This window comes from Helianthus annuus, chromosome 13 (genome assembly GCF_002127325.2).
Source record: "Helianthus annuus cultivar XRQ/B chromosome 13, HanXRQr2.0-SUNRISE, whole genome shotgun sequence".
NCBI lineage: Eukaryota > Viridiplantae > Streptophyta > Magnoliopsida > Asterales > Asteraceae > Helianthus > Helianthus annuus.
Genome location: NC_035445.2, coordinates 120320310 through 120332793, shown reverse-complemented (window position 1 = coordinate 120332793; position 12484 = coordinate 120320310). Strand labels below are relative to the sequence as shown.

At 39.6% G+C, this 12484-nt stretch overlaps 1 protein-coding gene across 1 annotated transcript; it reads left to right on the top strand.

Annotated features, from left to right (window-relative positions):
* Positions 1–7370: 7370 nt before the first annotated feature.
* On the top strand, positions 7371–12037 carry LOC110899213 (bifunctional 3-dehydroquinate dehydratase/shikimate dehydrogenase, chloroplastic). Its single transcript, XM_022146086.2, has 10 exons — positions 7371–7679; positions 7749–7854; positions 8513–8731; positions 8807–9217; positions 9501–9609; positions 9777–9920; positions 10273–10421; positions 10973–11135; positions 11219–11277; positions 11765–12037. Exons 1-9 carry the CDS (start codon positions 7462–7464, stop codon positions 11257–11259), a joined length of 1560 nt encoding a protein of 519 aa, XP_022001778.1. The 5' UTR covers positions 7371–7461; the 3' UTR covers positions 11260–11277; positions 11765–12037.
* Positions 12038–12484: the final 447 nt, after the last annotated feature.

Below are 12484 nucleotides of genomic sequence, written 5' to 3'. Positions count from 1 at the left end.
GTTTTATATGACAATAAGTATGGCCCGTAGGCACTTCATCACTAATGGATGTTTTAAATAAATGATCATCTTTATTGACGATTTAACCCATGATTTACCAATCATTAATTTGGGTTTTGGAATCCCTTAATGGATTCGTATATAAGAATGACACATGTGATTTTAACGAATCACATCTGTCAAGGATGTTAACATGTTTACAGAGGTTAACTGGAATCTGAATCTTTTAATTAAGTCTTACCATCTTGGCCGGGCCTTATAATGACACCAGGCTAGGTTTCACTATTAAGATTCTTTATTTAGGCAGATTATTTTAAAAAGGAATGATCTTTGTTTCATTGTATATAATAACAAAATGAAATTTATAACATATATTCCATTAATCATAATAATGGTTACACACTGCCCTAAACGTGACTTTTGATTAAATAAGTACCTACGCAGAGGTTTACAGAAAACAAGTCCACGCAGGGACCAAATACATAGATAGATGTCCGCACAGGGACTAAAAGATAAGTCCACGCAGGGACTGAAATGCACTTGTCCACGCAGGGACTAAACACGATAGATGTCCTCGCAGGGACTAAAATACTTAAGGCAATTGTCCTCGCAGGGACTTGATTGTAATAGTAAATACTATAGTACATAAAGAGACTAATGATCTCGTTTCTTCCTCCCTTTTAGTAGGTTTGCTAGGCCTTTAAGGAATCCACGATTACTTTTACGTTCTTGCTCAAAGTCTCGTTCCACTCGGTTTAGACGGTGGAGGATTTCTTCTTGCTCCGGTGGAGAAAAACGTGGCTGTTGCGACGGTTGCTGAACTGGAGGTCTAGGAGGTACTGGGTACCCATGAGCTGAGTAATCTGTTCCCCAAAGGTTTCCATAAGCTCCGTCGGGATGGAGGGCATTGTAATTAGCCGCTACTACGTATGGGTCGGCATCGTAATTATAGTTGTAATGCGTGTGACTCGGCTGCTCAAACGGGTTGTACGCGGTGGAACCGGCGTACGCTGGTATAGGGTTATCATACCCAAATGGTGGCGGAGGTGGTGCAACTGGTGCAGAATTCACCTCTGCAGGGTGACCAGAAGGTTCCCCTAACTGTGGTTCTTCAGGCACTGGCGGAAAGTGACTCGCACTCGAGTTGCGAGGGGTGCTAAAGTGGAATTCCCCTCCTCGGGTAGACATCCATGCGCCTGATCTCCTACGCCTTGGCGGATCTGGAGGTGCTTGCTGAACTGGTGGCGGAGGAGGCGGTGGCGTAACTGCCACGAAACGCGAATCCTCGGAAGGATCCTGTTGCTGCTGCTGCTCATGAGGCGAGAAGTGATGAGAAGGTGTGAAGTACCAATCACACTGGTTAAACCTCGCCTGGTAACTGTCGGGACCTTGATAGGGTGTTCCATGGAAGGATGACCCATCAGAGATCTCGATTGGATGGTTGGGAGTACCTCTTGCAGGTTCTATGGGATCCGTGTCTTCATCCATATCTACCGCATTATCTTCGGAGAAATGGTCTTCAGGTCCTAAAGGGTTATAACCTATTGGTTCTTGGACATAATCAGCCGGGTTAAATCGGCCTTGAAAGAAAGGAGTAGGATCGCCATAGGAACGGTGCGAAGCAGATCGCTGGAGAGGTATAAACGAAGGTTGAGGGTTACTAGGGTTGTTTTCCGAATCTGGTCCAAAAGAGTGACGGTATGAAGGTGTCGAACTGTGTGAGGTAGACCGTCTTGCTGGCTCAAAGAGGTTTCTTCTACGTCTCTGAGGTTCTTCGCTCCTTGTGCTGGAAGGGGCTCGCATGTTCGAAGGTCCAGTCTCGTGATCAATGTGAGTAGTGATCGGCCCTTTGCCTCTTCCTCCTCTTCTAATTGCTGGTGGCATAATTCCTGCTTAACAAATTTTTAAATCACAATAAACGATAAAAGACAAACTGGAATAACAATTCGAATTTGTCCTATGTTCTTGTCTAGACTCAAGTATGTGCAATTGTGTCATTGAGATTAAACACATATGGATAGTGTTTAATTCACTCAATGTTGGCTCTGATACCAACCTGTCACACCCCGATTTCCACGTGTTTCACTGGTGGGCCCGGTGGGGGATTACCAGGACGTAGTTGGCAACAATATAGTCAAACCACAATATATAAATGCACAGCGGAAGCATAAAGATAAATATATTTCAACCATTGAATGTAATATCAAAGTATCACAATTGTCGAAATATAATCCACAGAGGATCAAAATAAAATATAAGTATTGTTCAACAGACGTAGGCATCTTAAGCTTGCGAGACTCTTTATTGATGCTAAGGAGAAATATCCAGCCAATTACGCTTAGTTCCTGCATTTAATCTTTTTAGGAAAATACGTCAGTTTACACTGGTAAATACATTCAACTGACACTTTTGTAAAATGTTTAATAAAATTGATTTGAATGCACATGGCACAAACTCTTTATAACTTGGGATAATTTTTAAATAAATCTTGTAAAAGAATTACATGTTACTATGCGTTCGGTCGCCCGGGTCGTGCCGGGTTAAAGGTTAATAGACGCGCCACAAGCATAAAGCCGTGGCAGGAAAACCAACGGTTATACCTTTAATAGTATAGACACATTACGGGTGTACGCCTACACCCGTGTGTCGGGGTCGTGGCTATTTCGTAAAATGATGCCAAGGATATCCGGGACATGGTCATTAAGCTCCCAAAGGCGTAAAGCCAACAAAACCAATTTTAAAACGGGTCACATTGATAATACCCAACTACTAATGAGTTGGGGTCAATTGCCCGACCAAGCGGTATTTTAAATACCGTAACCCAAGCCCGTATAACGGAAAATAAGTTAAAAGTATTTACCTGAGCAAGTAATAATCCTTAATAAACAAATGCAAGTTTCTTTTACTGGTCTCCTATTAGAAGCTTGGTGCACGACCAGAGATGTTAGAAGAATGCTCTTGAGCTCCAGAAGTGGTCAAGAAAGCAGGTTTGAGGTGTGTTTCAAATGTGTGCACTACATTGCCTTTTATAGTGAAAAATTGTGCATAAGATCATCACAACTAAGTCTATAATTGCTCATGGATGATCAGCAGTTGTCCCTGAGTGCTAGGGGACATGTAGGGGGCGCCCATGCTACCATAATTGCACCCAAGGTCGGTTAAAACCTCAAACAGTGAATCTGTGCATGTTTTCTGCATCTGGCACCTTGACGCGGCCCGCATTAAGGATCAGGCTACGCTCACACGGGCCGCCTGAATCCTTATGTCAGGAACCGTGTCTTCACATGGCTCGCGGCCCGCATGAGCTTCCTTGTTTCTCTAATGCGGCCCGCCTGAGGCCTGTAATTCAAGATTTTCAAATCTTTTGCCATTATTAGCCTGACCTTTCGGTTCCGAAGGGGTAACTTTGCGTTTTGGGCCTCGTTTATTTACGAATAAGGGCCACGCGACTTTTACGCGCGACGTTAAGTCCCCGGTTAGTTTAATTACTATCCGAAAAGCCTTATCTTTCATTGTTGACGCTTCTAACCCCTCGTATATGAAATTGATCATAACTTTCTCGTTTTAAAACGGAACTTCGTGAAATTTATATCGTATATTCTAGTGAGCGTAATTTACTGTTACAAAGCCTCGGGTATGTTAAAGGGTCACTCAGAGGTATAACTTAAACATGTTGACACAATTAACCCCTGTAGTTTGTAATCTCTCACTTTCTTCCGTATTTCGTTCCGTACGATCCATGATTTATCCGTTTGAAGGTACGAGCATCATTTAGGGTTACTGTACAATGTATTTATCCCTCGTTGACATTTTTAACCCTCGAATTTACATACTTTCAATGTTTGTCAACTTTAGTCCTTTATTTAGTATTTAACACCACGTGTAAACTCAAGACACGTGTCAATACATTATTGGACGCAAATTTTCGAGGTGTTACACCAATAGCCAATAGTTTGGGGTGATAAACTCCAATAACCCTTAAAACATTTAGCAAACTTAGGCTCTTCACCTATTTGGGTCATGCCGTATCGCGCAACAGGTATGCGACTTTATCTGTGGATGGTGTAGCCTATTTTTGTGTTGGATTTAAAAGATTTAACAAACTTACATAACCACAATCGTGGGTCGAAGAACTGGAAAACGCTGGTGAATTTGATCATTCAAACAGCAATCTGGAGTATCTGGAAATACCGAAACTGTGTGATTTTTTTACCAGAAACGGGTCATCGTGGCAAACTTAATTGAGGAAGTTAAAGCTATTGCCTTCTTATGGTTCCGAAGCAGAACGAAATGGCACGATCTCACCTGGGAAACATGGATTTCTTTTGATTTAGCATGTTTAGGTTTGTAATTTGGTTGCTGTATGTTTTTGGTGGTCTGGTTAACAAGATGTTAGCCTGCTCACTTTTTGATGTATAAAAGCTTTTTGTTGGCCTTTCAAAAAGAGTTTAAATAACTTGTGTTCGTGCCAACGAGGTAGTGCTGCAGTGGTTGGGGAAAGAATTGGTATTCCTTGTGACCCAGGTTCGATTCCCACTCTCCTCATTATTTTCTGCGGCATCCAGGTGAAGAGCGAATACGGGTGGCGCCGGTTCGACTTTGATGGGAGGCGAGGTTTTACCGATTATTCAACTGTCGTGCCTTTGGGCTGGTGGAGGTCGGATTTCCGTGCATCTGGGGAGAGTCAAGTGGCTGGCGGCGAACGAGTAGTTGACATTGGCCACAGCGCCCAGTGTCACGGTGATTGGCACGTCGTTCCTTGTCGTTCAAAAAATTGTGTTCGTTAATTATACTAATTGCTGGCATTGTACAAGTAACAAACGAGCACGTTAGTACTTAGCATCGACCAAACAACGTTATACTGGTATCAATATTCGTTTCTTGTTTCTGATCGATTTAAAACACGTCTCCATATCACAACTTTAACTTTTTTTGTTTCTCTTTCGGGTTTTATAGCGAGTGCTGGTACCATAACGAACCGAACCGTTACCCACTAAATTCTCACATAGATTTGCAATATTTTAAAGCTTTACTTTTTTTATTATTATAACTAATTTTCACTATATTTAGTTTTTTTTATAAATTTTAATATACGAAGTTTTATGAAATTGAAAGTTTGTCGTTGCGACATGCCTATTACGTCTCATCATCATCATACACAGTAAATCCCACCAATAGCAAAGCTAAGGTAGGGTCCGAGAAGGGTAGGACGTAGACAGCCTTACCTCTACCCCGTAGGAATAGAGAGACTACTTCCAGTGAGACCCCCGGCTCGATTGTAGTTTTGTATCAAGTCTTGGACATAAGGCACATAACACACAACAATTGAGACAAATGCCAATTAATGCGTGTACCCCCTTGTCTTTCGGCTATCAACGCCACCACATGATGCATGATTAACCATCCGCCTCTTTTAACGTTATTTTCACGAAATTAATAAGATAACGTTAGAATTAGTGCACTTTCACTCCCCCCCCCCAAGCGCCCACACATATATACATTATATGCGCATACCGTAAGCGGGCCCGTTTTATCTACGTCTCAATATAACTTTTTTCCCGAAGCCGTGTTGTGAGGCCGATAGGTGTGGTATAAAGCCCCTAGGGGCTTTATCACGCTACATAAGTGCCACGTAGGCTCTGTGTCACATAGGGGCTTTAAAGCATCTCCATTTAATTTGCATGCAATGATTTAAAGCCCCTATCATGATTACCTAATTATTTGTTTTTTTTATTTTATATATTTTTTAATTTATATACCATTTTTATTTAAAACAAAATAAAAAAAAAACATAATTTCAATAAAATAATTATAAGATTACAAACTACTTAAAAATAAAAAACTACAAAGATACTTAAAAAACTACAAACTTAAAAATAAAAATAAAAACCTACTAAAAAACTACATATATTTTGCTCGGATATTTTGCTTGCGTTTGGGGTATGTTTTGTGTTTGATGAAAAATGGTGGTGCGAAATAGAATCCAAAAGAACTGGGAAGCGGTGGTGGCGTTGTTGGATGAGGGAATGTTGTGGTGGTAGGTCGCATAGGATAATACTTAATCTCACCCGTTCGCGGGTCTCTTCGGTATCAATTTTGTTCGTTGTTTGCTAAATTACCACAAAACGAATTGTTGGGGTCCCAGGCGTTTTGATTGTTGAGAAACATTGTGTGAGTATGATAGAATGTATAAAATTTATGGAGAATAGACAGTAGAAATGGAATGGGTTGAGTAAAAATGATAGGATATATATAGTGTGAAATTTTAAAAATAAAAGTTTTTTTTTTATAATAATACGGTTATCAAACGGTAAAATGGGGACCGCCAAAAAAGAGCCGTTAGCGCCCGTTACCATGCTAGCGGGCAATCAATGCCCCCCCCCCCCCCCTCTAGCGGACGGAAAATGGGGGAGGGGCGTTAAGGGGCGCCATCAAGGGTGATGTGGCCAGGGGCGGTATACCACGCCCCCCGGTCTGAGGTAGTAATGCACAAGTAAACCGAAGCACAATCGTAAATATTATCAAAGTGACCCCACATTTAGTTTTTTTTTAATAAATTAGCGGCGTAAACTATATCTATAGATAATGTTATGAATATACCGTTGCGACGTGTTTATTTTTATGCATATATAAAGTTCATTGAAATGGAGTTTTATTTGCAAATACTTGTAACTTACAAGTATTTGTTTGTTATGATTTTTAGTCGATGTAAAACACGTGGTGATATCCTATGGGGCTTATCGCGACTTTATTTTTTAAGATTTATTTTTCGGTTGCTATATCGAGTGTCTATATCGTATAATACCGTAATGAAGCGAATCGAATGGATTCCTGCCATTAACGTTATTTTTACCATTGTGTAAGGTCACTAATTGGGCTTAGAAAGGTTATACGATACCCTCTAGAATGTAAAATATAAAATACTTACTCTAATCTAACATTTTTCTAAGGCACAAACTCACCCCAAAAAGGTGGTTTTTGTCTTTATATGCACACCCTGCAGTGTTAAACTGTGGTTAAAACATGGCGTTTTGGTCCGGTTAACCAGAAAAAGACTGACGGGTCTGTTGACCGGACCAAAACGCCGAGCTTTGGCCGCGTTTTCGTCCTGCAACCAGACCGGGTGTCAGTCTTTTGTCTGGTTGACAGGACCAAAACGCGGCCAAAGCTCGACGTTTTGGTCCGGTCAACAGACCCGTCAGTCTTTTTCTGGTTAACCGGACCAAAAGCTACATTTTGGCAACAGTTCGACACTGCAGGGTGTGCATATAAGAACAAAAAACACCTTTTAAAGTGTGTAGATAGGCAAATGGGTGTGCCAATAGGTACACCCTTTTCTAAACCAAATCCCTTATCCAAATCCTACTGCCAGTTTTACAAACATCAAAACATTCAAAACTGGGTTCCCCTTCTTCCCACTGTCTTCCAAACTGTCTGAACTCTCCACCAACCACACCTGCAATGGCAGAAACTGAAGGAGTTAGAACAAACTCAACCTTAATTTGTGCACCCATAATGGCGGATACGGTGGATCAGATGTTGGTTCACATGAATTCAGCAAAATCTAGTGGTGCTGATCTTGTTGAAATCCGGTTTGATAGCTTAAAAGGGTCTGGTACCCATGAGGATATTAAAACTCTAATCGAATCTTGTCCTCTCCCCACACTTTTCACTTACAGGTGCTAATGAATGCAGTTTTGATAGTTGAATTGTCACAAAGTGGTTCCTGATTGTGTTTTGTTTTGTAGACCAAAGTGGGAAGGTGGTCAGTATGACGGAGATGAACCGAGTCGATTGGAGGCGATTCGGGTTGCTATGGAGTTTGGAGCTGATCACATTGATGTTGAGCTTCAGGTTTTAAGTAACTTTTTTATCTGAAATGAAAGATATTTGCTTTGTGAACTCATTTGATATAGTAGATATTCAAAATACTAGTATCTTAGATTATTGCTTATTGTTGGGTTTAATTGTTTTGGATAGGGTTGACCCGTTTTAATTAGTTTTAGCCCGTTTATTATTTCTTGGGGAATAAGTTGAAACCGTAAATCATTATCCTCAGTAAATCCCACCAATAGCAAGGCTAAGGCAGGGTCTAAGGAGGGTAAGATGTAGACAACCTTACCTCTACCCCGTACCGTAGGAATAGAGAGGCTGCTTCCAGTGAGACCCCCAGCTCGATAGTAGTTTTGCATCAAACCTTGGACATAAGACACATAACACTCAACAATTGGGACAAAGGCCGATTAGTGCATATACCCCCTAGTCTTTCAGCTATCAACGCCACCACATGATGCATGATTAACCGTCCCCCTTTTTTTCGTTATTTTCACGAAATTAGTAAAATAACGTTAAAATTAGTGCACTTTCACTTTTGCCCCCCGAGGGCCCACACACATATACATTATATGCGCATACCGTAAATCTTTATTATAATTATATGTGCTTGTGTTTCTAATCTACAATCAAAAATAATGTTTCAATCAGATTTCTCATTTCAGTTACTCACTTGCAGGCTGTTGATGAGTTCAAAAACTTAACCCGTGGAGATAAGCCTACAAAGTGCAAACTCATTGTTTCATCTCACAATTATCAAAATACTCCATCGCTAGAAGACCTCGAGAGCCTCGTCGCCAGAATACAGTCAACAGGAGCTGACATTGTGAAGATTGCGACAATGGCTGTAGACATAACTGATGTAGCGCGAATTTTTCAAGTAACCGCTCAGTGTCAGGTAAGCACCACAAACAAAATGTTCAAAGAGATAACGAAAGAATCGAGAACATGAAATAATTGGTTAATCGTACAGGTTCCAATAATATCTATGGCAATGGGTGAGAGGGGTTTAATATCTCGATTACTGAGCCCGAAATTCGGTGGATATTTGACGTTTGCTACGATTGGACGTGGAAATGAGTCTGCACCCGGGCAGCCGACAATCCAGGATCTTTTGGATGTGTTCAATTTCAGGCAAATAGCGGCTGACACGAAAGTATTCGGTATTATCGGGAAGCCGGTTGGGCATAGCAAATCGCCTATGTTATACAATAAAGCTTTTAGATCAATTGGCTTTAATGCAGTTTTTGTACCTTTGTTGGTGGATAACGTAAAGAGTTTTCTCGAGACTTACTCATCCGGAGATTATGCTGGGTTCACTTGTACCATTCCTCACAAAGAAGCTGTGGTTCAATTCTGTGATGAGGTTGATCCGGTTGCAAAGGTAAATTATATTGTTAACTTGGTTTTAAATTGTGTGATGTGCTCCGATGCGTTTGGTCTAAAAATCTTATGTGTGATGCGTGATACGAGCTTTACAAAAAAAAACTAAAAAATTATTTATACATAACAACTTATAAAAACGTACTTAAACTAATACAACTGACGTAATACATGACACATTATGCACACATTTTAAAACCAAGATTGTTAATAAGATAGAAAGATTACAAATGATGAGTGTGGTATTGTTTTTCATTTATCGTGTTACTGGTTGTCTATTGTAGTCGATAGGAGCAGTCAATTGCGTTATTAGGAGACAAGATGACGGGAAGCTATACGGTTGTAATACAGATTATGTAGGAGCTATTACTGCTATCGAGGATGGTCTACGAGGTTTCCTTCTATACTTCCTATTAGATGTGACATTATGGGTGGGTCGGGTCGGGTTGGGTTGATCTGCAAACACTTTTTTCTCTATTTTTAAAGTTTCTAAATAAAAATGCTTTAGTATGCCTACAACCTAAAGTGACGCATTGAAATTGCCACGCATACTGTTTCAGCTTCGGGCGTTCAAGACAGCTCAAATGGGTCACCTTTGGCTGGTAAGCTATTTGTGGTTATTGGTGCGGGCGGTGCTGGAAAAGCAGTTGCTTATGGAGCAAAAGCAAAGGGTGCAAGAATTGTGATAGCCAATCGGACTTATGGTTAGACTCTCAGTACCCGACTTAATTGCATATTGAACATCGTGCGAATTTTATTTACGTTCTTCAGTTCTTCGCTAGTTCAGTTGAGGTAAAACTGTGAAAGTCAACTATGTGACTCTCATCATATACAGGCGGTGCTTGGATGGATGTGGTGTTGTTTAAATACGTCATAACCAGACGTTTGAGTGTTTGGCAAATTCTGTATATCAAATGACCGAAAAAAGTTGTGAAAAAAAGAGAGATTATAAAATGTGAAACAGTTACAAAAAAAAAAAAAAAAGCAAATCCAAAAAAAGACACAAAAGTTATACACCAATTGTTTAAAAGATGTTCCTATTTTTATATCGTATAGAGCGTGCTAGAGAACTTGCTGAGATAGTCGGCGGAAAGGCTCTGTCTCTTGCTGACTTAAACACTTACAACCCAGAAGACGGCATGATACTTGCAAACACTACTTCAATTGGTATGCAGCCAAACATTGACGAAACTCCTGTTTCCAAGGTTTGATACCCACCTTTTTTCTGATCATCTGTTATATAACTTATATTTACCAATGTTGTAAAACGAGGTCTAGAACACTCGCCAAGTAATCGCTACAAGGTATGGTGCCGAAGCGATTTTCTTCAAATCCGCCTAATTACTCGGTATCGATCAAAGACGGTCAACCTCGTCCAGAATCAGATTTAGTCGGTCAGCTCGGGACGAGTTTGATTTAAGTAAAAAATAAAACTTAATTTCTATGTCTATAGTATTTAAACATGTATTTTTTATTTATATTGATATTCACGTATTTTCTTATAAATATTAGCAAAACTATGATATTTGACATATATATATAATTTCTCAAAAATTAATGTCTTTATAATTTATTTATCATGTCCAAGTACTCCTGCCTAGGCTGAGTACTCGCAACTCCCCGGTCGACCGACTTGGGAGCGCCTAGCGCCTCCTGCAACCAGGAATTAATGATGATCTGAGTTGAATAACGTATCATTTTGTTTTCTTTTTTTTTTTTTTTTTTTTTTTTTTTTTTTTTTTTTTTTTTTGAGCAGGAAGCTTTGAAGTCGTATGCATTGGTATTTGATGCTGTTTACACACCAAAAATCACTAGATTACTTCGGGAAGCAGGAGAATGTGGAGCCTTAATTGTTACTGGGTTGGAGATGTTTATAGGCCAGGCTTATGGACAATATGAAAGATATACAGGATTGCCTGGTAAGGTTTAATATGCAAAATCAATACGTGGAATATCACCGTATCGTGTTTCTTGTAATTATTGTAATAATTTTCAACTGCAGCACCTAAGGAGTTATTTAGGGAGATTATGGCAAAGTATTGATCGTCTCGGTTATTCATGGTATGCACCTCTTTTTATCTCATCTTCCTTTATTTTGATTAACTCGTTTTTGCTTAATCTTCTCCAAGTTTTATTAATTTTAAGCGTTAATAATAACTAATATATCTAGCGCGTCAGTCTGAGTAAAGTTCAAAAATAGTTAAAAAGGAAACGAAAGTCTACCAAGTTGTATTAATGCACAGAGCCTCATAACTTTTATTCAAAAAGTGTTTCAGGTCAACCTAACCCGGTACCCTACCTTTAGAGAAAGTTACCAGTTTTAATATGTTATGCAACTTGTTCGACCCGCCCAACTTGCTTCATATACTATCAAAAAAATAATCGAAATTTTTTTAATCGGATGGTTAGGAAATTGTATGATTTTAATACACTTTTGGCGACATTTGACGTGTTTCATTATTAGTCAGTCGAGCTTTAATCCAAATTTGACCCGTTTTAGCTCTAGTTTTCACAATGAAATGCTTTAATATTTTTATGTTGTATACAGAAACTGAAGGTTTCAAAGCAGCTGGGAAGCAAGGAGGTGGTAATTCCAATTCTTGTTTATGCATCATTTGTATATTTTTCAGTTGTCTGATGCTAAATTTTGATGCTAAATTTGATTGTTGTTGTTGTTGTTGTTGTTGTTGTTGTTGCTAAATTTGATTGTTGTTGTCGTTGTCGTTGTTGCCGTCGTCTATAAGACTGCAACTTTGTAACACTCATAAATATTTTAAAACTAATGAGCCCCCAAGTAGTTATATATTTTGGATAAAGTGGACTTTCCCTCGATTCTGAACTTCATTCACTAAAGTTGAGTTGGGCTCGAGCTTATTTTAATTTAAGCTGAGCCAAATCTTCAATTTGAGCTAGCAGCGAAGCTCATATTCGCGGTCTGGCATTGGCGCAACTTAGGGGGGGGGAGGGGGGACCGACCCCTCGAACTTTTTGCTCAATAGTGTAATATATGTGGTTTTCGTATAGAAATTTTAGGGTATATACGTTTTCGACCCCCTGGTTCTATAAAATTTTTTGGGTATATACGGTTTCGACCCCCATCGGAAATCTCAAGCTTCGCCACCGGTGTCGAGTCAACTTGTTTCTAGGGACCGACCCCTCGAACTTTTTGCCCAATTAGACTCCACGTAAGGGTATCTTGGTCATTTTACCCTAAATATTAAAATAAATAATAAATACAAAATAATAAATACATTAATCATGTTTAAAA

Bases quoted from the DNA above. Each gene is read 5' to 3' on its own strand.
- LOC110899213 (XM_022146086.2), top strand. From the start codon at position 7,462: ATGGCAGAAACTGAAGGAGTTAGAACAAACTCAACCTTAATTTGTGCA. The intron at 7,855-8,512 runs GTTTTAAGTAAC...ACTCACTTGCAG, and splicing joins ACATTGATGTTGAGCTTCAG to GCTGTTGATGAGTTCAAAAA. The intron at 8,732-8,806 runs GTAAGCACCACA...TTAATCGTACAG, and splicing joins AAGTAACCGCTCAGTGTCAG to GTTCCAATAATATCTATGGC.